This window comes from Natator depressus, chromosome 2 (genome assembly GCF_965152275.1).
Source record: "Natator depressus isolate rNatDep1 chromosome 2, rNatDep2.hap1, whole genome shotgun sequence".
NCBI lineage: Eukaryota > Metazoa > Chordata > Testudines > Cheloniidae > Natator > Natator depressus.
Genome location: NC_134235.1, coordinates 6426025 through 6452475, shown reverse-complemented (window position 1 = coordinate 6452475; position 26451 = coordinate 6426025). Strand labels below are relative to the sequence as shown.

General features: G+C 47.0%; 1 protein-coding gene across 10 annotated transcripts in view; it reads left to right on the top strand.

Annotated features, from left to right (window-relative positions):
- ADGRB1 (adhesion G protein-coupled receptor B1) overlaps positions 1 to 26451 on the top strand; it is a 370873-nt gene that overhangs the window by 335543 nt on the left and 8879 nt on the right. For 6 of the 10 annotated variants that reach the window (XM_074943760.1, XM_074943755.1, XM_074943757.1 and 3 more), the window contains 6 exons: positions 6749 to 6920; positions 8101 to 8196; positions 11802 to 11856; positions 14787 to 15451; positions 16581 to 16616; positions 18040 to 18144. In XM_074943760.1, coding sequence (XP_074799861.1) covers positions 6749 to 6920; positions 8101 to 8196; positions 11802 to 11856; positions 14787 to 15451; positions 16581 to 16616; positions 18040 to 18144 — 1129 coding nt within the window. Of the gene's footprint in view, positions 1 to 6748; positions 6921 to 8100; positions 8197 to 11801; positions 11857 to 14786; positions 15452 to 16580; positions 16617 to 18039; positions 18145 to 26451 lie in introns of those variants that run through there. The other 4 variants (XM_074943756.1, XM_074943759.1, XM_074943758.1 and 1 more) reach the window with 2 other exon arrangements.

Genomic DNA, 26451 nt, shown 5'->3' with positions numbered 1-26451 from the left:
ACTGTCATGCTGTAAAACTGTTTTCTGCCACGCTGCTCTTTGAGAAGATGCAGAGAGCATTTTGCTGGTGAATGGGCTCTTCTTCCTACTGGGACTTCTCTTCAGCTGATTTGTGCCTGCTGTGCCTGCTCCCTCATCTCTGGGCAAAAGCTACCCTAAAGTCTTTTGCCTTTTTGCCACTTTGGGAAGAGGTTTGATCTGAAAATGGGACTGCTACATATGGTCTTCTCAGCCATACCAATTCTTTGCATGTTTACTATGAAAAGGGGACTGCACTGCAGAAAATTGAAGTTACGGTTGTTTTGATTAGATACATAGATAGATAGCTAGAATTACAGTCAGTGAACATGCCACTTTATATGACATGTTCAAAGACAGGGGCTGAAACACTGGCCCCAGGGAAGTCAATGGCAAAACCCCCATTGATTTCAGGTGGTCCAGGATCGATTTCACCCAGGATCCTTGCCCCCACCTGCCCCCCAAGTGAATCTCAGGCAAATAGGAAACATGGGACACCAGTTCAGGTGGGAGTAGTTTACCAGCCCATGGCCAGTGTCCTCATTAAGAACCAAATTTTACAGCATGTTTTCTCATCAGGATAGTTGGAATTTAAACGCCCCTTTAAACTCACGGAACTTTTGTTAAACAAATACATGATTATTTGGGGGATTCATTTAGGAGAGGCTGTTCTTACATTGTGCTGGAAACTTTGACAGGAGATGTCAAAGTCCACTGCCATGAGGCTTTCCATGGATTTCAGTGATGCTTGGATCAGTTCCTTATTTCCCAGTTTCCTTGTGGAGGAACACCTGCATCTTCTGTTTATTTCCATGGGAGCTGGGGATGCCTAGAACTTAGGAATGGCCAGAGCAGATCAGACCAATGGCCCATCTAGTCCAGTATCTTGTTCCACCAGTGCACAATCCCAGCTGCTCCAGAGAAATGTGCACGAAACCCCGCAGTGGGCAATTAACGGATAACCTGCCGCCCAGGGAGAGTCTCTTTCTACCCACTCCCAACTTAGAATCAGGCTGCTTATTTAGTTGCTGAAGTCTAGGCACTGACATTCGAAAGCCACAGCCGAAGCCTACTATGGTTGAAAGTTTTCTCCATTATGCAAGTGTCTGTTTAGGATTCAAAAGTACTGCCACCCCTTACCGCTCCACCCCTGTACGCGCCCATCTCCAGGATGGCTCTTGCTGGACTATCAAAGGGATGGAGGAGCTAAACATTAAAACGGTCCTAACCAACAGGCCTCCATGTTTGCACGCTTTGAAGATCGCCCTGTTTATGTGATTTCCCTAGGAACAGGATGTAGAATCGTAAGGTCTCAGGCTACCTTTGGGCATGACTTGTTCTATGAATTTTGCCATGCCATGTCCTTTATGGCTGCTGCTTTCCTAGCCTCTCTCCTTCACTTAACTAGCATCCACTACTTCCACCGAGACTCTAAGGCAGCTTGTTCTGGCTGTCAAGCCTTTCTTGGAGTCTGTCCTTTCAAGAACGTCTTGGTGCCGGGGATTCCGTTTCTATTTTTCATTGATCAGGATGTGGGGTTGCCCTTTCTCTATCCTCCAGAGATGCCTCTATCTGCTTCTTGATCTCAGAGCGTTTGCAGTCTTTTCTTGGCTCACTTCCACAAAATTCTAGGTGCCTTCAGGGCCCTTACTGTGGCCCTTACTAACCCTGAGTAGCTCTTTCATGCTTGGTTAGTACCATCAATGGGACTACTCACCTGGGTAAGTGCTATGCAACACAAGTAAGGAGTGCTGAATTGGACCCTCAATATGTAGATGCTTCTTTGCCACTTCAGGCCCCTGTTTAGACTGGCAAAAAAACAGCTTCTATATTTAGGTGTCAAAGTCCTGTCTCACTTAGCAGGACCTCGCGGTGCAATCTTTTGATTTGTATATTTTGGTTAGATTTGTCAAGATGGCCATCGCTAATAAACTGTCTCGGAATGGTAGCCATCCCACAGCTAACTTAGCAGTTACTCAAGTGCCTCCGAAGAATCTGTTCCATGTACATGAGATGTCAGGTCTTGTGATCTTCCATTCACAGGGCTTAGGATCTAACTATTGAGGGGAGTACAATCCCCGGGAGCAATTGTGGGGAGATGGGCAGTCATATCCTGATGGCTCCATTAGAACTTGTTGGTTGCAAACCCAAACGTTAGCTTCTTTTCTGGTATTCTTGGGGGACTTAGACTCATCCTGCTGGAGGGCGGCTTGGAAAGAGGAGTGGGACTTGTGATTCTTATGGTCTTCTCTCAAGAGGGTCCCTAAAACGGAGACAACAACTTGAGCTGAGCAGGGGGAAGAGTGGTGCTGGTAGTCTGTGAACCACTTTTCCTACAACTGGTCATAGAACTAGAGAAGCATTTGGGTTAGGATGGGCTTCCATAAGATCAGCTAATCTCTACCCTCTGCATCAGGGCAAGACTGACATTACTATCCCTAAATCTTCCTTGATAGATGTGTGTCTAGTCTCAGTCTTACTTGTGTCCAGCTTTAGCAGTTCCACCTCCCTTGGCAGCTTTTTCCATAGCCTGAGCTGCTCTTTGAGTTAAGTTTATTTCTTGCTGCATCTTTATCCCATTAATGCTTGTTCTGTCATCCTAAAGCAATGGGAATAATTGATCTCAGTCCTCTTTGTAACATGCCTCTGAGGGCAATCATTGTGTCTCCTTGCCTTAGTCTTCTTTTCTCTAGGCCCATCCTCTTAAACTTTCATCATTGTAGATCTTTGTTTCCCAAACCTTTTTGTCATTTGTGGCACTCTCCTCTGAATTCTCCCTAGTTTATCTTTGTCCCGTGGCAAAAATGGAGTTTCCAGAGTTGTCAATAATAAAGAATGAAACAGGGCATCTACTGGGGGTGTAGTGTTGGTGAACATCCTCTGATTAAAGACCATGACATGTCCCTGCTTTTGACAAGGCTGAATATGGTCCACGTGTGGTTTGCTCGCTTTTCACTATAAGTCCTGTTGAAGAAACGCGAGGGCCCCAGTATTGTAGTGTTGTCATATGACATCATAATGTTATAGCATTGTGCTGTGTTGTAGCATCCACATATCCTGACATGATACCATTTCTCTGGATCATACGGTGCTGTAGCAGCATGATGGCCATGTACTGTCTCTGTGCTGTCACGTAGCACTGTTGGACCATAATCATGCCTTGTGAAAGCAGCATCCTAGTTCAGTGATCCAGTGGCACAGTACCCATGCTATAATGTCACTGTAATCCACACCAGGAGAATATGGGTCTTTGTCCCCTCTAGTGCATGGGATACATACATAAGAGGATAAAAGCCTACCTCAGCTGCCAGCCAAAAGCCTTATTTCTTGATCTCAAGCCATAAAGGTCTTAGGTTAATCCCCTCTGACAACCCATGAAAGAGGACTGTTATATAACCATATTGCATAACAGCACCATTAGTTAGCAATATCATCATGTCACGTTGCAATCCAATGTCATGACATGCTGACATAGCACCTAAGTATTATGATGTTACATAGGCCCTGAGAGTTATATCAAGACCCTTTAAGGCTTCATGGATGCCAAAGCACCTAATAAGAAACAGGACAGCCCTAAAGATGTAGTACGTGTGAATCACAGTACAGAGCCAATGCACAGGAGGTGGAATTAAGGGCATGCTCCTTTCAGACCTGTTTTTCTTTCCTTTGTTTTTGTTTTTTTTTTCTTAAGCCCCAGGCTTGACGTGTGTTTTAAAAAAATAACACAACCCTTTTGCATTTAATACTTCAAAAGCTAAGCAGAGCTATGAAAATGAAATCAGAGTAATTTATAGCCCATTGCCATCTGCTGCCTGGGAGAAAAATTGTGCATTATATGTCAAGCAGCATTTCCATAATATTTGTCAGGGATGAATATGGCTGAGAAGGCCCCCGGAAGATGAAGCAGAAAAAGATCAGAAAGTTGGGCCAGATGCTCAGATGGTGTGTTGGCACAGGTCCACTGAAGTCAATGTAACTATACTGATTTACACCAGCTGTGGATCTAGCCCAATGTTATTTTAATCATTATTCTTCTGGTTAATATTTGGGGGGTGGGAGGATCGGGGAAGCGGGCTGTATCCACTGTGTAGTAACAGCTCTAAAGGTTGTTTGTGGTGAGACTTGGAGAGAGAGCCAACAGAATGTCTTGACTAAGAGGGGCAGGAGAACAGTCGCATGTGGAAAGGATGTAGACTCCAGGGAAGAAGAGGGATTTTTTTAAGGTGATCCCACTGGAGTCTTGGGCCATTGTGTCTGAGTTTGGGAGGGCAGCTTCTGCCCTAACTCCTCATTGAGTCAGTTTGTGTGCACGCATATACATCACGGGAGTCGTTTATGGAGCTGGTGTTGGCACTAGTGTGAATCAGAAGCACTCCACTGAAGGCAGGAGAGGTATGCTAGTGTAAATGTGATCAGAACCAGGCCTAGGGTACTGGTATTAGAAACAGGCCTGAGCCAAAGCCCTAATCTAGCCCCAACTCTGAACTCTGGATCTGAGTCCAAACTTTTTTGCATTTGATGTTTGGACTCAGCCCGTTACAGAGACAGTTTCAAGCTGTCAGTCTCATCCAAAGCCAGATTTGTGGTTCAGATCTGAGCTATGGTTCAGGCCTGTTGCTGTAGCCAGAGCCTGTTTTGTGCTTTTCTGCTAATGTCCTTAATGTAGCCGTTCTTATGTGTCGGGAGTGTGATAGGCCAGGGAACTCCAGAGGGCAGAGTCTGATATCACCCAGTCCAGTGCCCTCTCTTTCCCCTTGTTCTCTCTAGTCACCAGAAGTATGGTGAACAACTTGAATGAGCTGTTTTTCCCAGCCAGACAGCTGGTGTGTTGGACTCTCTGATCCTGGCATGGAATACACCTGTGGAATCCTGTCATCAGGCAAATCTCATTTTTCCATTCGGCTTTTCTGCCACTTCAGTTTTGTTCTTCCCACACTTGTTCTCCAGTCAGCTTCATTAACATCATGTTGCAAATGGTGATTCTGAGAGGTTTCTGTTATCAGATGCACTCAGCCAATTTCGGGGGGAGAGGGGGCAAAGCAGGAGGGGAAATTAAAACACTTGCATGGTTTATGACTATGCTGAAAAACTACAGTATGTCTGCAAAAAATGGGGCATTCAAGAGTCGGTCCTGAACTTTCCATTCAATGTCTTATGTGCAGTTATAGGGCATGCATATCACGTTACGGCACTTTCCTTACATGGTAACACAAAACCCTTTACTTGGTGGAGAAAAGGGAATTACACAGGAATTTACGTGCTCTTCCAGGTTGCTGGTTAATTGCACCAGTAGCTCCTAAATTCATGAACTCAAGCCTGGACTGGTGTTCAGAAGTGCTGGTATATAATTATTAATTACAGAAATAACCCATCACTGCAATCTACCATCAGTGCAGTGGGAAGTCCTTGGGCATTGTGCCTGGATAATGAGTGAGTGTAAATTGGGTAAGAAGTTACTTGACCCAGTGTCATTAAATGGTCAGTGGTTCCCATGTAAGTGCTGCAAAGTGTGAGTCATGATATCTATGTCCTATAATATGTCATGTTATCTAGCTATGTGTCTTTACGTATAGGTCAAGATTTTCTACCCAGAAAAGTTTGAGGTCCACTCCTTATTTCCGTCTCTGTGTGTATTCTTGCTAAGCTTCTGTTGTAGATAGAGTCCCATGCTTTCCTTTGTGCACCGCTGTCCCCAAATGTTTAGAATTAAAGTTGAGTTCATTTCCTATGTATTGCCACAGTCTGCACTGATTTGGCTCCCTTGGTGGCAAAGAGGTCGAGCGTGGTCCATGGAGATGGAAATGCCTTCTCATTTCTAGAGGTGGTCTGTCCAGTTCAGACCTGGAGCTCCTGGCTGGGGTAGTGCAGGGATGCTCACATTCCAGATGATTATGATGTACAGTATCCCTGCTGTGGCTAAACAGATGACTTGAATCCTACGAGCCATCAAGCCAGCACTACATTCACTTGCAAAAATAGCGTAAGGTTCATCAGATAGAACTGGTTCCAGTTTTCCAGGGAGCTTATTTGGCAAGGTCCCATCTGTACCCAGTAGCTCCTTGTTAACAGATAACAGGATTCAGGGACCAGCGGCCTCCTTAGTTCTCTGGGTATTTGTATGTGGGGAACGTTTGATGGAGGGCAAGAAGTGCTTCCAGGAGCTTAGTGTCCAGGCTCAACTCTGTCCTTGTCAGCTTAGCCACCTGAACCCTCCAAATAAAACCCCCAGGTGATACTGATTTACTGAGTGCCGTGACAGTCAGGCACCAGTCGCCATTAGCTAAGTGTTGATGGCCATCAAGGTAATCTGACCTCTGCTGTAGATGTTCCATTCCCATTTTGCAACATACAGTGGCCGCATCTTCTCTCCGCTCCTTGGACAATACCACTGGTGTGATTAAAAGTGTGGAGTGGGAGGGGCATGAGTGGGACATGATATGCCTGCCTCCTTCCTTCCCACCCCGAATTTCTGTGCATGCTTGCACCACTGAGCCATAGTCCCCTCCAAGTGTCTGCCGCCTGCTCTGAGAGCATGAGTGTGATGAGCAAAGCAGCCTCCTGCATCCCCCAGGGAGCTCAGAAATCACCCAGAATAAGACCACTGTTACTGAGGGAAATTCTTCTGCAGCCCTTTGGGATCAGGAGGCTGAATTGGCTCCCACAAATGATCACAACATTTAACTGGCTGGGGATGAAGCTGAACTCGGATTTGCTTTCTCTTCCCTGACAGGGCGTCCCTTTGGAGCTCCTGCGTGGTCCTACCTCTGCTGGCGCTGACCTGGATGTCTGCGGTTCTGGCAATCACGGATCGGCGGTCGGCGCTCTTCCAGATCCTGTTCGCTGTCTTTGACTCCCTGGAGGGCTTTGTCATTGTGATGGTGCATTGCATCCTGAGACGAGAGGTGGGCACAGCCCAGAGGGCTGCGTGTGACCTATATACCGGAGGCCAGATTGGGAATTGCAGCTTTCCCGCAGTCTCTCTGGGAATTCCTCTGATCCCTTGAGCTGTGGACCATGACATTCAGCTATACAGACGTCTCTGTGATAAGTGTGACCGAAGTGCCTGGACAGATGGATGGATAGGTGGACGTCACGCTGAAAACGTACAGTGGAGCAGAGTTTTGGGGACAAGTCTCGTTTAGTTTATCATTGGTCCAAAATTTAGGTTTCGTTTAAAAAAAAAAAGATTTTACAAAACCTAGGATTTGCAGAAAAGTTTTCATCCATGTTTAAAGACAATATCAACAAAAAACAAAGTTGTTTTCTAGGGGTTGTATTGAAATTGTCCCCAGCGGTGTTGGAAACCCAAACACTACATATATGGTGCCAGTTTATGGGAGCCATAAGTTAAACTTGACTATGACCAGAAAGTGAAACTTTCTTTTACTTTAAACCAGTGAACTCCATCAATGATGAAAAGTTACATTCCTTTTTTTAAGTTCTTTCCATTGCAATAAAATGAGGTGTCATTAATAACATTGACAAGGAGATTTTTATTTATATATGTGCATGTTACCTTGATATAATTCCTTTCAATTAAGTGTGCCTGATAGATTCCTGGTGTCAGACCACTGAAATCAGTGGAATTACACCAGGGATTGACCTAGCCCAGAGTCTTTTCATTAATTTCATTATCCAGTTAGGCCCTCTCATTGCAGTCGTCGGGAGTCTTTCCGTTGATTTCAATGAGTTTTCGATGACACACAATATGCAGACAGTATAGACTCTTGATCTGACATTATATACGTCTATGTCATGATTTATGCAACAGGGTCCTTTGTAAATATGGGTTACAGAATAAATTCATGGTTATTCCTGCCTGTGCAAATCCAGCGGCTAACTACTTTGGAAGCTATCCCATGTAATAATCCTGTAAGCATGCAGGAATCTGGAATTGCTGTTTTGGTGTGTGAGATATGTATCCTCTCAGCCCCTCTGAAGCCATTGTGTAAGCCCTAAACAAACAGGACCCATGGACCCATGTGAGCATTACAATCTATCCCCAGCAGGGTTGGATGCTCCTTTGCTTTAAACAGTGCCTCTGTCTGACTCAGTCTTGTGCAAATCTGTTTCTCCCGGCAGGTCCAGGATGCAGTGAAGTGCCGAGTAGTGGACCGTCAGGAAGAGGGCAATGGAGACTCGGGAGGGTCGTTTCAGAACGGACATGCTCAGCTAATGGTAGGATAAAGTGCCACCCGCTCGCTTGCCAAGGGACTCGGTGCATTTAGCCCGGATCCAGTGAACTAAGGGCTCTCTTTCAACATTTTAGGCTTAGCTGTCGTCACTCTCCTTCTTTTAAATCTCTGATTGGAGCGTGGGTGAGCCTCAGTTTCACCCTATAGCTCCCATTCCCTTCATAACAATCAGGGTCCCATCCCTCTGCCCCCCTGGCGTATGCAAGCACCAGGGCTCTTTTGTTGTAGGTAGGCCAGATCCTTTCAGTCTAAGGATGACAAACCCCACATGCACCTACTTTCCCGTAAAATAAATTTCCCAGATCTTTCTACCTCTGACAGGCTGCATGTCAGACATCCAGCATGGTGGTAGGAGACAGCAGTTTAATATCTATTCGCTCAGAGAGTGTCACATCGTAGTCATGATTTTCAAGACATCCTTTCTGAGAGACTTTCTCTCTCCAAAGTACTTTTCTTCTCCCTTTCAGTAATGTTCCTTTCTGGGTGCTCATTTTGTGCAAAGATAGAAAACTTCATCCTGTTACATGAGTCTTTTAAAACTGGGCGAGATAAAGCCCTGGGAGACTATGCTGTAGGGAACAATCCTGCATTGGCCCCTTTGTGATGGACTGGATGTCCTAAGAGGTCTTTCTTGTCTCTGATTTCTAAGCTTTGGGGAAGCAGGTCAATCCCACAATGTACAAGATTTTCCCAGGCTCCAAAACAGGCCTGTTGAGGCTTTCCTCTATCTTTTTACCTGAGTGTCCAGCCAGTCAGGCCCAGAGATGCAACATATTCATGAAAAAAGAACAGGAGGACTTGTGGCACCTTAGAGACTAACAAATCTATTAGAGCATAAGCTTTCGTGGGCTACAGCCCACTTCATTGGATGCATAGAATGGAACATATAGTAAGAAGATATATATATACACATACAGAGAAGGTGGAAGTTGCCATACAAACTGTAAGAGGCTAATTAATTAAGATGAAGTATTATCAGCAGGAGAAAAAAACTTTTGTCATGATAATCAAGATGGCCCATTTAGACAGTTGACAAGAAGGCGTGAGGATACTTAACATGGGGAAATAGATTCAATATGTGTAATGACCCAGCCTCTCCCAGTCTCTATTCAAACCCAAGTTAATGGTATCTAGTTTGCATATTAATTCAAGCTCAGCAGTTTTTCTCATTGGACTCTGTTTCTGAAGCTTTTCTGTTGCAGAATTGCCACCTTAAATCTTTTACTGAGTGGCCAGAGAGATTGAAGTGTTCTCCTACCGGTTTTTGAATGTTATGATTCCTGATGTCAGATTTGGGTCCATTTATTCTTTTGCGTAGAGACTATCCGGTTTGGCCAATGTACATGGCAGAGGGGCATTGCTGGCACATGATGGCATATACCACACTGGTAGATGTGCAGGTGAATGAGCCCCTGATGGCATGGCTAATGTGATTAGGCCCTATGATGGTGTCACTTGAATAAATATGTGGACAGAGTTGGCATCAGGCTTTGTTGCAAGGATAGGTTCCTGGGTTAGTGTTTTTGGTGTGTGGTTGCTGGAGTTCAATGCTAGAGGGGACCATTAGATCATCTAGTCTGACTTCCTGTATAGCACAAGCCATAAAATGTCACCCAGCTTGCCCCATATTGAGCCCAATAACTAAAGCTGATCTTCCAGAAAGGCATCCGCTCTTGAGTTGAAGACATCAAGAAAGAGAATCTACCACTTCCCTTGGTAGTTTGTCCCAGTGGTTAATCTCTCTCACTGTTAAACATTTGTGCCTTATTTCTAAGTTGAATTTCTCTGGCTTCAGCTTCCAACCTTTTGTCCTTGCGGTGCCTTTCTCAGCTAGATAAAGGAGCTCCATGTGACCCAGTGTTTTGTCCTGGTGAAGGTACTTACACTCTATCATCAAGTTACTTCTTAATCTTCTTTTGGATCTGTTGAACAGATGGAGTTCTTCAAGTTTCTCATTATAAGCCCTCCTCTCCAGCCCTCAGATCACTTTTGTGGTTCACTTCTGGGCTCTCTCTAACTTTCCAGGGCCCTTTTTAAAATACGGACACGAGAACTGGTTGCAGTATTCCAGCATTGATCTCGCCAATGTCGGATATGGAGTTAAAATCACCTCCCTGCTCCTAGTCACTGTTCCCTGATTCAATCATCCAACCATGATCCCTCTTTGCTACAGCATCGCATCGAGAGCTTCTGTTGCGTTGCTTGTCCACTGTGACCTTAGATCCTTTTCAGAGTCACTGCTTTCCAGGATACAGTCCCCCATTCTGTAGGTATGACCTACAGTCCTTGTTCCTAAATGTAGAACTTTGCATATGGCTGTATTAAATACATTTTGTTTGACGGGGCCTCAGTTAACAAGTAATGCAGATCACTCTGGGTGATTGTAGTGTCCTCATCATTATTTATCAATCTTGTATCACCTGAAAATTTTACCAGCAGTGATTTTATATTTACTTCCAGATCATGAATAACCATCGGCCCCAGTACTAATTCCTTCAGCACTCCCCTAGAAACACCCCCATTCAATGATGATTCCCCATTGACAGCTACTTTTAGAGATCTGTCAGTTAGCCAGTTCCTAATTCATTTAATGTGTGCTGTACTGATATTGTGTAGTGGTAATTTTTTAATCAGTACATTGAGAGATACTAAGCCAAATGCCTTACAAAAGTCTATGTATATTATATCTACGCAGTTGACTTTATCAACCAACCTTGTCATCTCATCAAAGAATGAAATAGAGTTTGTTTGACAAGACCTATTTTCCATAAAAGCATGTTGACTGGCATTAATTATAATCCTAGCCTTTAATTTATCAGTCGAATCTCACATCAGCTTTTCCATTCTTTTGCATGGGATTGATGTCAGGCTAACCAGCCTTTGGTACTTAAGTCATCCTTCTTGCCAATATCATTAGCACCTTTCCAGTCTTCTGGTGTTTCACCAACATTTCAAGATTTATTAATAATTAACATCAGCAGGCTAGAGATCTCCTCAGATAACTCTTTTAGTTGTGCAGGTTAGCTGGGCCTGCTGATTTCAAAATGTCTATCCCTGGTAGATGCTGTTTAACATCTTCCTTAATTACTAATGGACTGGAAAGTACCACAACATCCTCCTGTGATACCAGCACATCATCCTGCTGCTTAGCACATCTAGAATGGAAATATTTATTGAACACCTGTCTTTTCTACATCGTTATTAACATGATTACATGGAAGCCCGTGTTCTGGTATGATTCCCTTTCTCCCATTCTCTGGGATGATGGCAACCAAGTGTTTCAAGGCAGGGACTAGTTTAGGGGAGAGGAGGGCTGCACGTGGCTGCTTTTGGCATCCCCTGCTCAGGCATCCCCTGCTCCTGTTAGGGAGGGGTCGTGTCTTCTATGTCAAGGCCATTAGGCAGAGAGTCTGATTCCAAAGCGTGGAGCCGAGCCCTTGTTCGCGCCATTCTATCTGGATTTTTAAGGCTTTGTGTGTGGTCCATGAGCAGAAACGTTCATTGGATTCCAGGTTGCCTTCCCCCTCCTCTTCCCCTCCCCCGCCCCCATCCCGTTGACCACCCCCCTCTGCTTTCTCTGTCTTTCAGACCGATTTTGAGAAGGATGTGGATATGGCTTGTAGATCAGGTGAGCACATCACAGGTGAGAAATCAACAAGTGACCTGGTTTGGGGATTGAACTTGGCCGTTTTTTTTTCCTTACTATCTGTGTGTGTCTGTGTCCCCTCGGTGGCTTGCGTGTATGTGTATGGGCTGCCCTCGCTCCTGCCCCCACCTCGAGAAAATTCCTAACTCTGCCCCTTCGCTTTGCTTATCCCCTTCTTCACCCATGCCTTGCTTGGCCTCTTGGCTAAGATCAAGCCTCACCTAGATTTAACACCTTTTATCCAGGGCCTATGCCCTACCTGGCAGGAGTGGTGGGATCTATGACCTTCTCCATCTCTCACTATTGGGACCCGATTTTGTCTTTGCTTAGAGAGTCATCTCTGGGGCTGGCCTCATACCCATCAGGTGTCCTGAGAAATGGGTGTAAATCTGGAGCATCCTCTCCCAAATCCTTGAATGGACAATTGCCCTCTGGGTCCATCCATACCAGCAACCGCTTGGGCAGTCATAGACCAGACGGTGCTTGGGGAGATGGCCCACCCCTTCCCACACACAACCATTCATTGCAGCCCTGCAGATCTGCATGGGCCAGCAGTCCCTGCTGCCGCAGCCCCTCCTCAGTCGCTCCCGTTTGTCCCATGCCCACTGTGCTGTCTCTGAAAGTGCTGTCCAGAGTCTGCTATGCTGCCTGTTCCTCTTTGCAGGTTCTGTTCCCTCCTGCCCTTGGCAATGCCTGACCAGCTGGCTGATTTTGATCAAACCTTTTGCAGAATTTCCGACTCTCATTGGCTCTCCCAGATGCCTCCCCTTTCCCAAGCAAGAGTTTTCCCAGCTCATTTGGCCCTTGTGTATAATTCACATCTTCCAAACCAGGATCTCCCTCTAGCTGCCATGGACTTTGCATCCTGTGTGCTCATTTAGGGGGCATCACAGAAGAGTTTATCTATCTATCCATCCATCCATCCATCCATCCCCATACACCCCCTCTTCTATCTATCTATCTATCTATCTATCCCCATACACCCCATCTATCTATCTATCTATCTATCTATCCATCCATCCATCCATCCCCATACACCCCCTCTTCTATCTATCTATCCTCATACACCCTATCTATCTAATCTATCTATCTATCTAATCACATTCTCTGTATCATTATCAATTTGTCTATCACCCTTACCCTCATGGTATGTAATGCCACAGTCTCTTTCTGTCTATACCTTATTCAGGGTCTCTCTCTTTCTCCTTCTTTCTCTCACACCATATTTCTAGCGTGCTCTCTCCCGCTCTCTCTCCCCTTCCTTTCTGATGCTGAGGACCTGACTTTCAAAAAAAGGCAGGTGCAAAAATTGTGCAGACAGGAGTGTGCCCAAGGTGCGCACGTGGTGGCCTCAGATGTGCCCACAAGGCAGGTATTTGCACATACAGCTGGCTAATTGGGCATGTCGCATGCACAATTGTGTGCTTTTGAGAATCAGGTCCTGAAAATCAGTGCTGAGCCCCAGACAGGCTCCTCTAGTGCGGGAGACTTCCTTGTGCTGCCTTAAAGTCTCTGGCTCCTGGGTTGGGTCTCCCCGAGCAATGGGAGGGAGCCTTTTGGTGTCAGATGACTCCAGGACAGAAAACTCCTGATCTCCACCTTTGCTCACTAACCTGGCCTGGTTTCCTTTGCCAGCAGCCAGCTGTACAAGTCTTCAAACCCCAGCGGACAAGCAATGAAATAATCCCAATTTGTTGTGCGCCACAGCCTCGAGACAAGACCTAAGCACCACCCCTGGGGAAGCCAAAGCATTCAGGGAGCTCCCATGCACAAAGCGTGTACCAAATGCTTCTTTGACTACAAGCCACAGTGTATAAAAACACCCAACAACCCACTGGCTGTGGCTTTTGCTGAAAGGGCATTGTTAATAAAGCACCGATCCTGATACGTTAACAAGGATGAGCTGGGTCCGAGGCAACGTGTGGCATTTCCACTGAGAGCCAGTGGCAGAATTTGGCCCATGAATGGGGCCAAAGCAAGGTTATATCCTAGCGCTGTTCTCTGGCACAGCCATCATGACTGAGATGGTCACCGTGCAGCGGGTCTGGCTTTCAAAGAGGTTTTATGGTTGGTTGGTTTCTCCTGGCTTCCCTTTGATTTTGCCCTGCCTGCCCTGCACCCGCTGGAGGTACCTACACTCGTCCAGCACCCACCATGCCTGGCACAAGTTAGCAGTGAAACTGCAGTACCATGTTTTACCTGGCACCAGAAATCCACCTGTGCCATACAGTACCTTGATCATAAATGGGAATGGCTGAATGGTGCCAGGTCACAGCAAAGCCTCTGCCTTGGCTCCTCTCCTGTCTGCTGCATTGGGAAAAATGTGTAAAAAGAGCCTGGTTTTTTGTTTGGTTTTGGCTGGAATTGTTTCCCCTTTTCCATGCTGAAATGCTGGGTAAGTAGCTTTCAGCCCCGCCCACCCCAGAACCCTGTGACTTTATCCTCTGAGGACATCCAGGCTGATGTCACGAGCTTATTAACATTTCTGTTGCAGCCTAGAACCAGCTGAGCAAAGCAGATTTTAACGAGAGGAGGAATAGCTGTGTTTGTGTCAATGGATGATGCTCTGTGTGTCCTGTGTATATCTCCGAATTGGCATGATTGCCCCACCCTCAGATTAAGGTTCTTTCCTATATGAATAACGAGCACTCATTTAGCTCCCTTTGGCTTCAAGGCAGTGGTTGAGAACTTCAAAACCCCTGGTATAATTATCCCCCAATGTACCCACTGGCCCAGTCGCCAGCGCGGGGATGTCATGTGCATGGGGTCTAGGAGCCAGAAGCATTGATCTGCCATTGTAGCCTCTGTCTGAGGGAGTGGAGGGAACATGCCAAGGGGGTTTGATTGTGGTGAGATGGTTGAAGTTGTGTGCGGAGCTCAGGTGAGGTGAGTCCGAGGTGCTGAGGATGCTTCTCTGTCTCCTGCAGTGCTGAATAAAGACATCACCACATGCAGGACCTCGGCCATCACAGGCACGCTGAAGCGCCCGTCGCTGCAGGATGAGGAGAAGCTGAAGCTCCATCACCAGAAGGGGTCCTCGAACTTTAATAGTCTTCCAGCCAACGTCTCTAAGATGCACCTCCAGGGCTCCCCGCACTACCTGGGGGCCATCAACCTGAACGAGTTCGGCAACCACACGCTCACTCTGAAGAAGGAGAAGAACCAGCCGCCCAAGTCTATCTACATCTGCGATGGGGACATCTTCAAGAAGCTGGACTCTGAGCTCTCCAGGGCGCAGGAGCAATCCCTGGACACCAGCTACGTCATCCTGCCCAGCAACAGTTCCTCCACCCTGCGGGCCAAGCCGCCCAAGGACGATGGTAAATACAGCATCAACATAGACCAGATGCCCCAGACCCGGCTCATCCACCTCAGCATGGCAACCGACCCAGGCTTCATCGTTAAGAGCCCACCCAGGGAGCCCATGGCTATGACATGCACCGAGGTGCAGGGCTCCCCTATGCTGCAGCAGCAGACCATCTCCAGCGAGTCGCAGATCCCCAACAGCCTGTGCGACCCGAGCGACTCAGGGAACTTGGGCATGGTGCCCAAGAGCGAGACAGTCTCCACCCTCTCCATGAGCTCCTTGGAGGTAAGCAGGCAACCTGCGGCCACTTTCACCCATAAGAACATCCCAGTTGTCACATTATTCATGCCACGCTTTTCCTTCTATGTTGATGCCTTCTTTCCTACAGTGGCCGATGCCAGATGTTCTAAGAGTAGAACCCTGCCTTGAATGCTCCCAGCTGTGCAGTTTCTGTACCTCTTTAATGAGAGGGGAAATTTCTTCATGAACTCCCCTAGTGATATCAAGTTACGATTTGAATCTTGAGGATTAAGAACCCTTATAGTTTTCATCCTAGGTAGTTACATTGCAGATGCCCTCTCTTTCCCATATAAATGTCTAATCAGTTTTTGAAGCTTTCCCTCCCTCCTAGTTCCAGCACTGGGTATTTTGATCAAAGATTTTAGGATGGGAAGGAGCCAAAGAGTTTCTTAGCCCCTTTTTTTAAATCCAGCAGATGCAGGCTGCAATGTTCTCTTTACCTCCCATAAGTCCTGTGGAAACTGGATGTATTGAGCGTGTTCAAAGATTATTCATGAGGTTTTAGCCAAACCACTCCCATTCATTTTAATGGGAGGCATGTGGCTAAACCTCCCAGTTGGCTTTGATGATTTCAACCCATCTGGGAAGAGATCAGTAAATACGGTTATAGGAAGCTACAGGAAAATTCCAGTGATTGCAGAGTTAAGTTCTGTGTGCACAGTTCTCCCTCACAGACATCCCCTGCAACCCTATGGATGTTGGTGGCATTGCAGAGGGTATACATGAGTGATAGATACATGAGTGCTGGATTTCCTTTTATTCACTGGTTCTTCTGACTGCTATCCTTTGGCAGCTCATTTCATCTAGTAACAACTCTCCCAAGTACAGAATTCCCACCCAGCCAGGTTCTTCCTTGGCAGACGTTTAGTCCCTCTTGGTTCTTATACTTGGCCCCAGTCCTAACAATCTTCCAGAGCTCACACACGGTTTCTGTCCCCTGGGGCAGTGACCGAGATTGTTTCTATCACTCCAGTTGTCTCCTTTGTATCAGAGCTGGAGCTGCAGGATGCAGGCAGAGCAGGGTGGGGAAGGAGGCAGAGGCTGTCTCTCTGTCTCTAGCCACTATGCAGGGGTGCGATCACTTACCAATCTTTCTTTCCCTTTGAATCTTCAGAGACGGAAATCCCGGTATGCAGAGCTAGATTTTGAGGTGAGCGGTTCCTCCTTTAAATCCTTTTATGGAGAGGTGAGGTGGGGGAGAGGACCAGGCTCTGCTTTTCCCAGCGGGAGTTCCCCTAGCTGCAGGAGCACTGCCTTTGCCAAAGAACCAGGGAACGGGCTAGAAGCGGACAGGTGGCTACAGCCAGCCTGGCCAAACTGGGAGGTTCACCCTGTGTATCTAAACAAACGTGGGATTTACACTTATTTGGTATGGCTTCATTTATTGAGCAGCAACTGCTGAGTAAATGTTTGTAAATGAAGATTTTAAGTCAGTTTGCACAAGGCCTGTAAACAATCTCATCTGTCAGTGAGATGCTGATAGAAAGCTGATATTACAATATACCAGCATCGGGAGTCTGGGCCACTTTCCAGCCAGTGTGAGAGGTGGTCAGGGGTCCTGGGTCTTAGGCCAGGTCTACACTATAGACTTATATCGGCATAGCTACATCGCTGAAGGGTGTGAAAAATCCACCCCCCTGAGCAACGGAGTTATACCGACCTCACCCTGGTGTAGACAGCGCTATGGCAGCAGGAGAGCTTCCTGCCTCTCGTGGAGGGGGAGTAACTACGCTGGCAGGAGACGCTCACCAGTGCAGCGCTATACGTGTAGAACTGCCGCCAAATATGAAATCTGCTCAGATGATTCCCATCACCCTGGTCTGGGAGCTCCTCACAAGATTAAGGCGCCTCCCAACACCCGTCGGAGATGAGGAAGTATCCACGTTTTACAGATGGGGAGATCTGAGGCACAGAAGGGGGAAGCGGTTGCTTTAAAGAGGAAGCCAGGCTTCACACAGGAAATCTCTGGCAGAGCTGGGAACTGAGCACAGGTCTCCTGAGTTCTATTGCAATGCAATGAAGCCGTCACTTTGAAGAGGAAGGATGGTTGGGTGGTGAAGGCATCAAACCATCCTTCCTCTTCAAAGCTACTGCTTCATTCCAGAATCAGCCATCATTCCTGGGACTGCATGAGGAAGAAGGGAGTTTGCTCGAAGCTTGAGCCCTGAGGTTTGCTCCAAAACGTAGGACCCTGGGCTCAGTCTGAAATAGCGACACTGTGTGGCCCCAAATTCTGACACTCACATGTTGGGCTAGATTCGAACTCAGGCCTCACACTTCTTCAAAAGCTTTGCAACCCTTGGGGAGCTTTCAGGCTGAGATTCAGGTTTGTCACAAATCCTGTAAATAGCCAAGACTCAGCTAGTTTGGTGTAGGCTTGAATTTTCCTGCCTGTAGCGAGATCTAGATTTCTAGTATCTAGGGCCCAGGTCCTCAAAGGGATTTGGGCACCTAACTTGAACCTAGGTGCCCACTTTGGCAGTTTCCTAGTTGGTGAGGGCAGTGTAGACTCTGATGCCACCATCTTAAGGGGAGAAAGTTTTGCTGACCTGTCGCACACGTCTTTGCTTCAGAAAATCATGCACACGAGAAAGCGTCACCAGGACATGTTCCAGGACCTGAACAGGAAGCTGCAGCATGCGGAGAAAGAGAAGGAGTTACCGACAACGGAGAGCAAGGTCAGTCACTCACCCTTTGGAGCTGGGGGCTTCCTGCTCCAAGAACCATGATGAGCATGGGGGTGGAGGGAAATGCAGGGGCTCATATCAGAACCCTGCCCTTCAGTGTCACTCCACTCTCAATATACTGACGTGCACGTGTGTGTGTGTGTGTGTGTGTGTGTAAAATCCTAACGGTAGTGCACAGCCAGTGGAATGTTCACTCTCCTCTAGCTCACATGTAGTGCGGATACAGACAGTTCTGAGCTCTGTTCCTCATGTCTTGTGAGGGTGTGTGGTTCAGCTTGTGTCTGTGGTGTCCCTCTTCTCTGCACCGAGTCAATGGAACCTTTAACACCTTTACAGCGTGGCCTGGGGAGCAGAGGGAGGGTGCAGTGGAGATGGGTTGGATCCCCATTACCATCTATGGGAGCTGGTCTGAAATCCAAGGCAGGAGTGGAGATCATAAGTTTTGACGTTTGGACTGTCAGGGCGGTGGGATTTATGCCGATGGCCGGGGAAAGGAGAGGGATGCTGCTGAAGGAGTCTGACCTCAGGACAGGGGTTCCATTAAAGGCACTTGTGTCAGTGACCTGGTGTGTGGTGACTTAGAATCATAGGGTTAGAAGGGACCGCAAGGGCATCTAGTCGAACCTCCTGCCAAGATGCAGGATGTGTTGTGGCTAAACCATCGCAGACAGACGGCTCCAGCCTCCTTTTGAAAGCCTCCAGTGAAGGAACTTCCACGTCCTCCCTAGGCATCTGTTCCGCTGCCCTACTGTTCTCACAGTTAGGAAGTTTTTCTGAGCGACCATCAGTGGCAGGGAGGCGATGTTGTTGGAAGAATACAGGGGAACGCCACGGCCTTCCATGGAGGGGAAAAGAATAGGATCTGGAAACACGAAAGGCCCATAAGCTGCTTCTGGCCCTGTGCAATTGTGTGTATTACACTGAATTATACTGCTGCTGTCAGCTCCAGTGTATGTATCGATGAAAAGTTCTAAGCCTGAGTTCTAAGTTCTGCAGGGACGTCCCCTCCAAGGAGTGAGTCAACCACAGGGAAGGCACATATTGCACTAGTATGGGGGAGGGCGGTGCACGGTGGCCAAATTGGGTCCAGCATGAAAGAACCGTAGTGACAAAGAACTTTTCCTGCAGCAGTAAGGAAAAGCAGGCTGGCCAAAGGGCCATCTTTCGGGTGTCTGAGCCCCTCCATGCCTGCTGGACTGGTGCCAAATGGCTGGCAAGGAATTTAATCTAGTCCAGCAGAGAGGGAAAAGAAGTAGCAGCTGCAGAGTGGTGGGCAGCCTGGCTCAGGGCTGTTCTCTGTGAGACCGCTGGGGATTGCTCCAAGGTGGGATTTCTCTCTGTTGGTTGGAATTTCCCCCATCCATCTTCAAGAGAAGGCAGAGTTGGCATTCATGGCCATCTGTGGCACGGCCAAAAGGACTAGCCAGTGAGTGACTTCTGGGGCTTATTTTGTTAGGATTTAGTCAGAGATCAGGCCAAGTCACAAAGTTTAAAGTGTGATAGGGTGAGAGGTTTTGGTTTGGTCCATTATAAACACAGGGCCCAGCTATAACACTGGGATCTGGGCTAGGATCATGTAGTCGATGGTTTTGGGAGTCAGGGTTTTGCTCCATGCAATCCCTAGTTTTACTGTGCATGGTGGTTTACTGCAAGGGATCTGCTTATGGAGACTGGCTGTTCAGAATGACTAGGACCCTCAGGCTGACAAACGGATTCAGTTTGTACAAGAACCAACCCTAATCTTTGCCCAGACTCCAGATGGATTTTTATTTGAGATGGACAGTCAGTACACTCTTCACTTGCTATGTTCCTCCATATTTCCCAGTTTTGGGACAGTACTGGGAGCAGAAGAGCCTAAATATTGCAAGAAAGCCTCTCTGTGTAACATTCCTAGGCCAGCTTTACAAACTCAGGCTGTTCAGATATTTCAGAGAAGTATCTGAGCTTATTTGGTAGCCTAATGTTAGGAGACTTGGTTCCAGATACACCACCAAAGGGCTTTTGGATGGTAACAGCTTTCAGCATGTGCTGGAGATGGACTGAGGAGATGTGTATTTTAAATATTTGCACAGGGCAACCTGATTCTCTTTCTGGCCATGACCTTTCTTACCTTAGGTGCATTAAATAAGGAGCCTTCTAAGCATCGGTATTCAGTGGTCAATAGTGGGGTTTGGTTATGCAAAGTCCTAAGCTAATAAGAAAAACTATCACTTCCCTCCTGCACCCCTTTCCTGTCATTCCCTTGAACTGGCTGCTGTCTGACCTCATATCAGAGAAGGCAACCTTTAGATACCACGGATACCTTCGTTAAACCCCCCCAGTTTCTTTTCTCTGTGTGTTTAGGTTATAAAACAATGGAGTGTTTCTTCTGGTGGAAGTGATAAAACTAATGTTAGTGTAAGTCTGCCTTTCTGCTTTGCATCAGAGAGCCTTGTAGACAAGTCCCAACCCCTGCCATGATGCATGACTCCAAACACATTCCCTCACTAGTACAAAACGCCTCAGCTTTTGGACACAAACGAGATCATGAGCATCCTGGAATGCCCCGTAACCTCCACCATGGAGGAGAAGAGACAGCTAGTGGGTCTTCTTGCTCATCCACCTGCCTTGCTAAGACTTCGATTTCATTCTCCCTAAGCACCCCTCCAGTTGATGGCTGTCTAGTCTTGCCTTGACTATCTCCAGCAATGGCAATTTTCCAACCCCTTCGGGCAGCATGTTTCATTGTCCTAGCTGCTCTCCTAGTTATGAAGCTTCTCCTAATCCTTCCACGACTCCTCCCCCCACGCCCCTCCCTCAGATCAGAAACTTGCAGCTGAAATTCAGGGCAAATATCTACTTGAGAGAAAATGCCTTTGATGAAGTCTAGAATTGGTGCCTGCTCTATAGTTTTGAATTCAAGTGACAGTCCCGCTTGTGTTCCATTGAGCCACTTTGTACCTGTCTGAAAATGATTAGCCCATCATCGCATCTGGCTAGATTCTCTCTAATGAACCATTTTGCAACCACTATCAGATCTACAGAAAGGGCTGGGAGGATCTGGCTTTGGGTCTCACAAGTGGGGCTTGGGAAGGTGTGCAGCCATCACAAGTGGTTACTGTTTATAAGTTATTCATATTTGATATTAAAAAATCCATCTCCAAAAACCTTCAGAAAAGAGCTACAACTGAGTAACAGAAATCCTCTGCATTTCATGGGATACTTTCTCCTAGGTACCCTTAAAGCCATTTGTACACTTTAATCCTTGATACATTTATGAATGGGTTTCTATGACGGAGTTGCCCATGATAGCAGTGGACTAGACATGATGGCTTAGGAGCTCTCTCCCAGTATGGTGTTCCTATGAGAAGTTAAGTATTATTGCTACACTCTTCTCACAGATGAGGAAGTCTGTTGCTCAGGGGTGACTTGGAATAGGGCTTGAGAGTCCTGACTGCTTGTTTCCTCTTCTGACTGTTAGACACAATTTCTCAGATACAAATAAAGGGCCAGGTCCTCAGTTGGTGTAAATAAATGTATACGTGCTGAGGATATTGTCCAATAAATCACATGCCACAATCATGATCTACTAAAGCGTCAGTATTCTTAGGCCCTACTTTCCATGGGCTCACAAGGATATTAACATTCAGATGTAAAGAGACTGAGAGGGAAATTAGTGTTATTTATTATTATTAATTATTTTCTTATTGAAGTCATGGACCAGGCCCCCATTGTGCTAGGTGCTGTGTGAACACAGGCCAAAAAGACAGTCCCTGCCCCAAGTGGCTTACAATCTCAGAATAAGGCAAGAGACAACAGATGGATCCAGATAAAGACTGACAGGGGAGTAGAAGGAAACCATGTGACAGTACTGGTCAGCATGATCAGCAGTGGTCTCAGAACACTGTTGGGTTTCCACCGGGACCTCTTCCACTCAGTTCCCCAAGGATGCAGTTCAACTCCAGTCTCGTCACTTTATTTGGCACACAGCAAAGCTCCGCTGAGTTGCTCAGACTCAAGCATAGAGGGGGTGGGGATAGGGTGTACCACACATCCATGGTACACCGCAAAAAACTTTAAATTATGTACATTTGTAGTAACGCTAGTACATACATTTTTAACGATGTATTCCATTCTGTGCTTCATGATTGGCTTGGTTATTTTTCAGGAAGCAATCCCTGTACAACATACTCTGTTCATGTAGAACCTGATCTGTACAGTTCAGATTTATCTTCTCCATTGTCCCTAGCACCAGGGCTTTCCTGCTTATCGTAGCCAGCACAGACACCCTGACGCCAGCATACTGTTTGTTCAGCCCCTGTTAACCTTCCATGCACCTTCCCAGTCATGCCAACTAAGAAATGACTTATATTTAGTTGCTTATGCCCAGCCTGTCCTACACACACCAGCAGCCTAACCATAGTCAGGTTTTTTGTAGGCATCATGGCAAAGCAGACTTTGAAGGAGGAGGAGGAGGAGGAGGAAGTGCCCTCCTTAGCCCTGATTTCAGCAGGGTACTGAAGCTTTTCAGCACATCAGCAGGCCCTGTGGGACAGAGGCCCAGATCTTCAAAAGGTGTTTAGGCTCCTAATTCCTATTGATTCCACTGATACCTGTGAGGAGCTGGGCCCAAGTGCTTTCAGTGAGTTGTCCCATGGGTACTTAAGTGAGTGCTTACAGCTGGGCATGTCTCTGAATACCTTGCTGAATTTGGGCCCCTGAGCCTGAGTCAAAGACCATTGAAATCAGTGTATTCCCATTGTAGTCAATGGGCTGTGGATCCGGTTCCTAATGAACATTGGAGTTAATGAGATTTGGTGCCAGAGGCTCTGCTGTGGGACGGGGAGGAGCAAGGGAATAGCTCCTGAAATGGAGAATATATTTGAAACCTAAAGACAAGGTGGGTGGGGTAGTATCTTTTATTGGACCCACTTCTGTTGGTGAGAGAGACAAGCTGTTGCACTTCTTCAAATGTGGGCCAAAACCCAAAGGCATTTATATAGATAATCTAACCCTGACTCGTCGGGATAGGAAAGTCCAGTTTGTAGTAGCAGCGTTAACAGCAATTATTTCTGTGCCTCCCACAGAGCATTGCTAATACTAAATTAATCCTCAAAAAGAACAGGAGGACTTGTGGCACCTTAGAGACTAACAAATTTATTCGAGCATAAGCTTTTGTGAGCTACAGCTCACTTCATCGGATGCATTCCGATGAAGTGAGCTGTAGCTCATGAAAGCTTATGCTCAAATAAATTTGTTAGTCTCTAAGGTGCCATAAGTCCTCCTTTTCTTTTTGCGGATACAAACTAACCCGGCTGCTACTCTGAAACCTAAATTAATCCTGTGTCTCAGAGACCAATTAAATTGCCTAGTCCAAGACCAGGGTGGGATCATCCCCTGCGGTATATTATCTATGTACCTCTTCATCTGTTTATTTCAGTTTATGAAAACCTGCCCAGCCAGTGCTGTGGGCGCATGTCCAGCAGTTTATGATAAAAACTTCAAAACCCAGTAGGACTAATTTTCAAAACATAAGGACAACGCTCTCCAAACTCCATCTGTATCTCAAGCAAGGCTTTGCCATCACTTCAGCCCAAGTACTGCGGCTAAAATAAATGGGCCTTACACATCTGGGCTCTGATGAACCAATCAGGGATGTAAATTTCGCTGCCAAAGAGATGATAAAGTATACTACTAAAGGGCTCTTAAATCTAGCAGACAAAGACATAACAAGACGTCGTGGCTGGAATTTGGAGTTAGCAAAGTTCAAGTTGAAGTAAGGATCCAGACTTTTAACACAGAGAGTAATTAACTCTTGGGAGAGCTTGCCAAGGGATGTGGTAAATTCACCCTTTCTTAGAGTCTTCAAATCAAGATTGAACATCTCGCTAAAAGATCTGCTGTGGCTCAACTAGAAGTCATCGGGCTGGATGCAGGAATCCCTGAATGAGGTTGTCTGGCCTGTGTTATCCAGGAGGTCAGACTAGATGATCATAATGGCCCTTCTGGCCTTCAAATCTATTAATCTCATCTCCAAGAAGCATCTGCCTTCAATCCACTCATGAGTAAACGGGGAAGAATTTTAGCTCAGGGCCCTGAGAGGATGCTGCCTGTCATGGTAGCAGTGGGGAAGGGTTTTCTCTAACGTAACCAGGACCCAACTCATTTAAGGATTCATAGATTGCAACCAAGAGAGGACAGGTCACAGAGCGAAGGTGTAACACGCATCCTACGAGCAAAAGGAAGTGGCGGCAGCCTCCTGAGAAAACACAAATGATTAAAAGCACTCTTGGCCACTGCTGCCATATGGGCATCCAACCGGCCTTCGGCTTGCAAAAAATGGGCACATTCCCTCAGAGGCAGCTGATATCACCTTCCCCAATTCCTTCAGTCTTCCCCCTCCAATCTGGGTTAAGACTGAGCCAGCTTGCCTTCACTCCCAGCCAAGGGGATCCTACAGTGTCCCTCTAGGGCAATTTAAGATCACTTTGGGCTGCTCTGGCTGTACCATGCTGGGGGGTTGGTTTATTACTGGCTGAGAAGATTGAGTTTCACCTACTGAATAGCCAGCGTCACTGTGTCCCTCCCATTGGGTCATTCTTTGGCTGATACAAATTGTTGCCCAGATCCTGTCTGCTAAAAAGAAAAAAAAAAAAAGTTAAGCCGCTGGAAACCTTGCTGTTAACGCATTTCTCTAGTCAAATGCTAATCAGTGCCTGCCGATTACAGACTGTGGGCCAGATACACAACATCCCGTCCCCCAAGCTCTGTCTCTCTCCAGCCAAGAGCTGAGAACGTTAAAGCAGGGATGGTAGAGAGCCATGTAGAGCCACTTTGTAAGCTGCTCCTCCTAGTCAATTAGTCAGCGGTTCTAGGGCTTTTATTGGGTGTTGTCGGAAGCCAACACACTCTGCAAGGGCATAGTATGAAAGATGAGCCTTTGCAGGCTTCAAGGTAAGGGTCTCCTTTGTTTCTACTGTGCTCAGGGCCTGCTTTGAAAGCGATGAAAGTGATTCTCCTGAAGTTCCTCTCCTTGGGCGTTCTTTGATCCAGCACCATTGGGAGAGTTTTGAGTCGCACAAAAGTCCTCTCTTGCACGCTCTCAGTGTCTAGTTTTGCAGCTCGTTCTTTACTTGTGTTGAGACCAGCAAATTAGATTCCAAAAGGAGCTGTGTCAAATTCCGTGGATTCCCTGTGCAAGGGGTTCTTCCACACCTTTTATTTTAGCTCCCATGGGTGTGAGCCCCCCGGGGCCTTGGTTGGAGTTTGGGATTTGAACAAAGTCGAAAGGGCCAGCCCATCATTAAGTCTAAGCCGTCCAGGTTTCCTGCCAGAACCAGAAATGGGCTGAAGGTCACTGAGGGTACATCTACACAGTGTTTCGGAGCCTGCAGAAACGAGCCTCTGAGCCTGGATCGACAGACTGGAGCTAGCAGGACTCGCGCTAGCGCTCTAAAAATAGCTGTGTAGACAGTGCTTTGAAGTGGAGTTCGGCCTGGAGCTCAGGCTATGAAGCCTGGCCCAACCCAAGCAAAACTTCAACGCATGGTCTAAAAAGCTATTTTTAAGAACGCTAGCCAGAGCTTCACTAGTAGCCTGCGTCTGTCAACCCAGACTGGGAGGCTCGCTTCTGCAGGCTCCAAAACACTGGTGTAGATATACATTTAGAGGCCCCAGACAGCCCAGAATTCAGTCCCAGGCTCATCCCAAAACCTGGCCTCCTCTTGCCTCAAATTCTGGCCATTCGCTCATCCCAATATCCAACCCCAAGCTCACCTCAAAACCCAGCCCTACTCATTCTGAAGCCTGGTCTGGCTCTTGGAGACATATATGAACTGCTTGTGAACTTTCAGCAAGCCTAGGTCAAGTTTTATGTTTGTAAATGTGACGGGATGTGACTCACCACTGCAGCGCCTCCTGCTGGCTGTCCCGGGGATTAGCTCTGCTAGCCAATGCGCCCTCTTCTGGTAATGTCTCACCACCATCACATCTGCTCCTGGCCCGTGTCTTCTAAGGACCACGGCATCCTTTTCAGGACACAGCCCTCTAGCTGCGCCACACTCTGTGCTCCCCCCTTCCGGGGGAATGTACTGTAGTCAGACGGTCCAGCCACTTTCTCAGTGGTGAGTGGGAGTGAAGGGGGGACCTGGGCCTGCCCCACTACTCCAGATCCCAGCCCAGGGACCCTGTTGATGGCAGCCATGCGCTGCACCCCCTTCAGCCTCTCCATACCTTTCCCTGGGCTGCTTCCCCGCAGACCCAGCACCTTCTCTGACCTTATCTCAGGGCTTCAGTATGCCAGTCTTAGCAGGAGCTCAC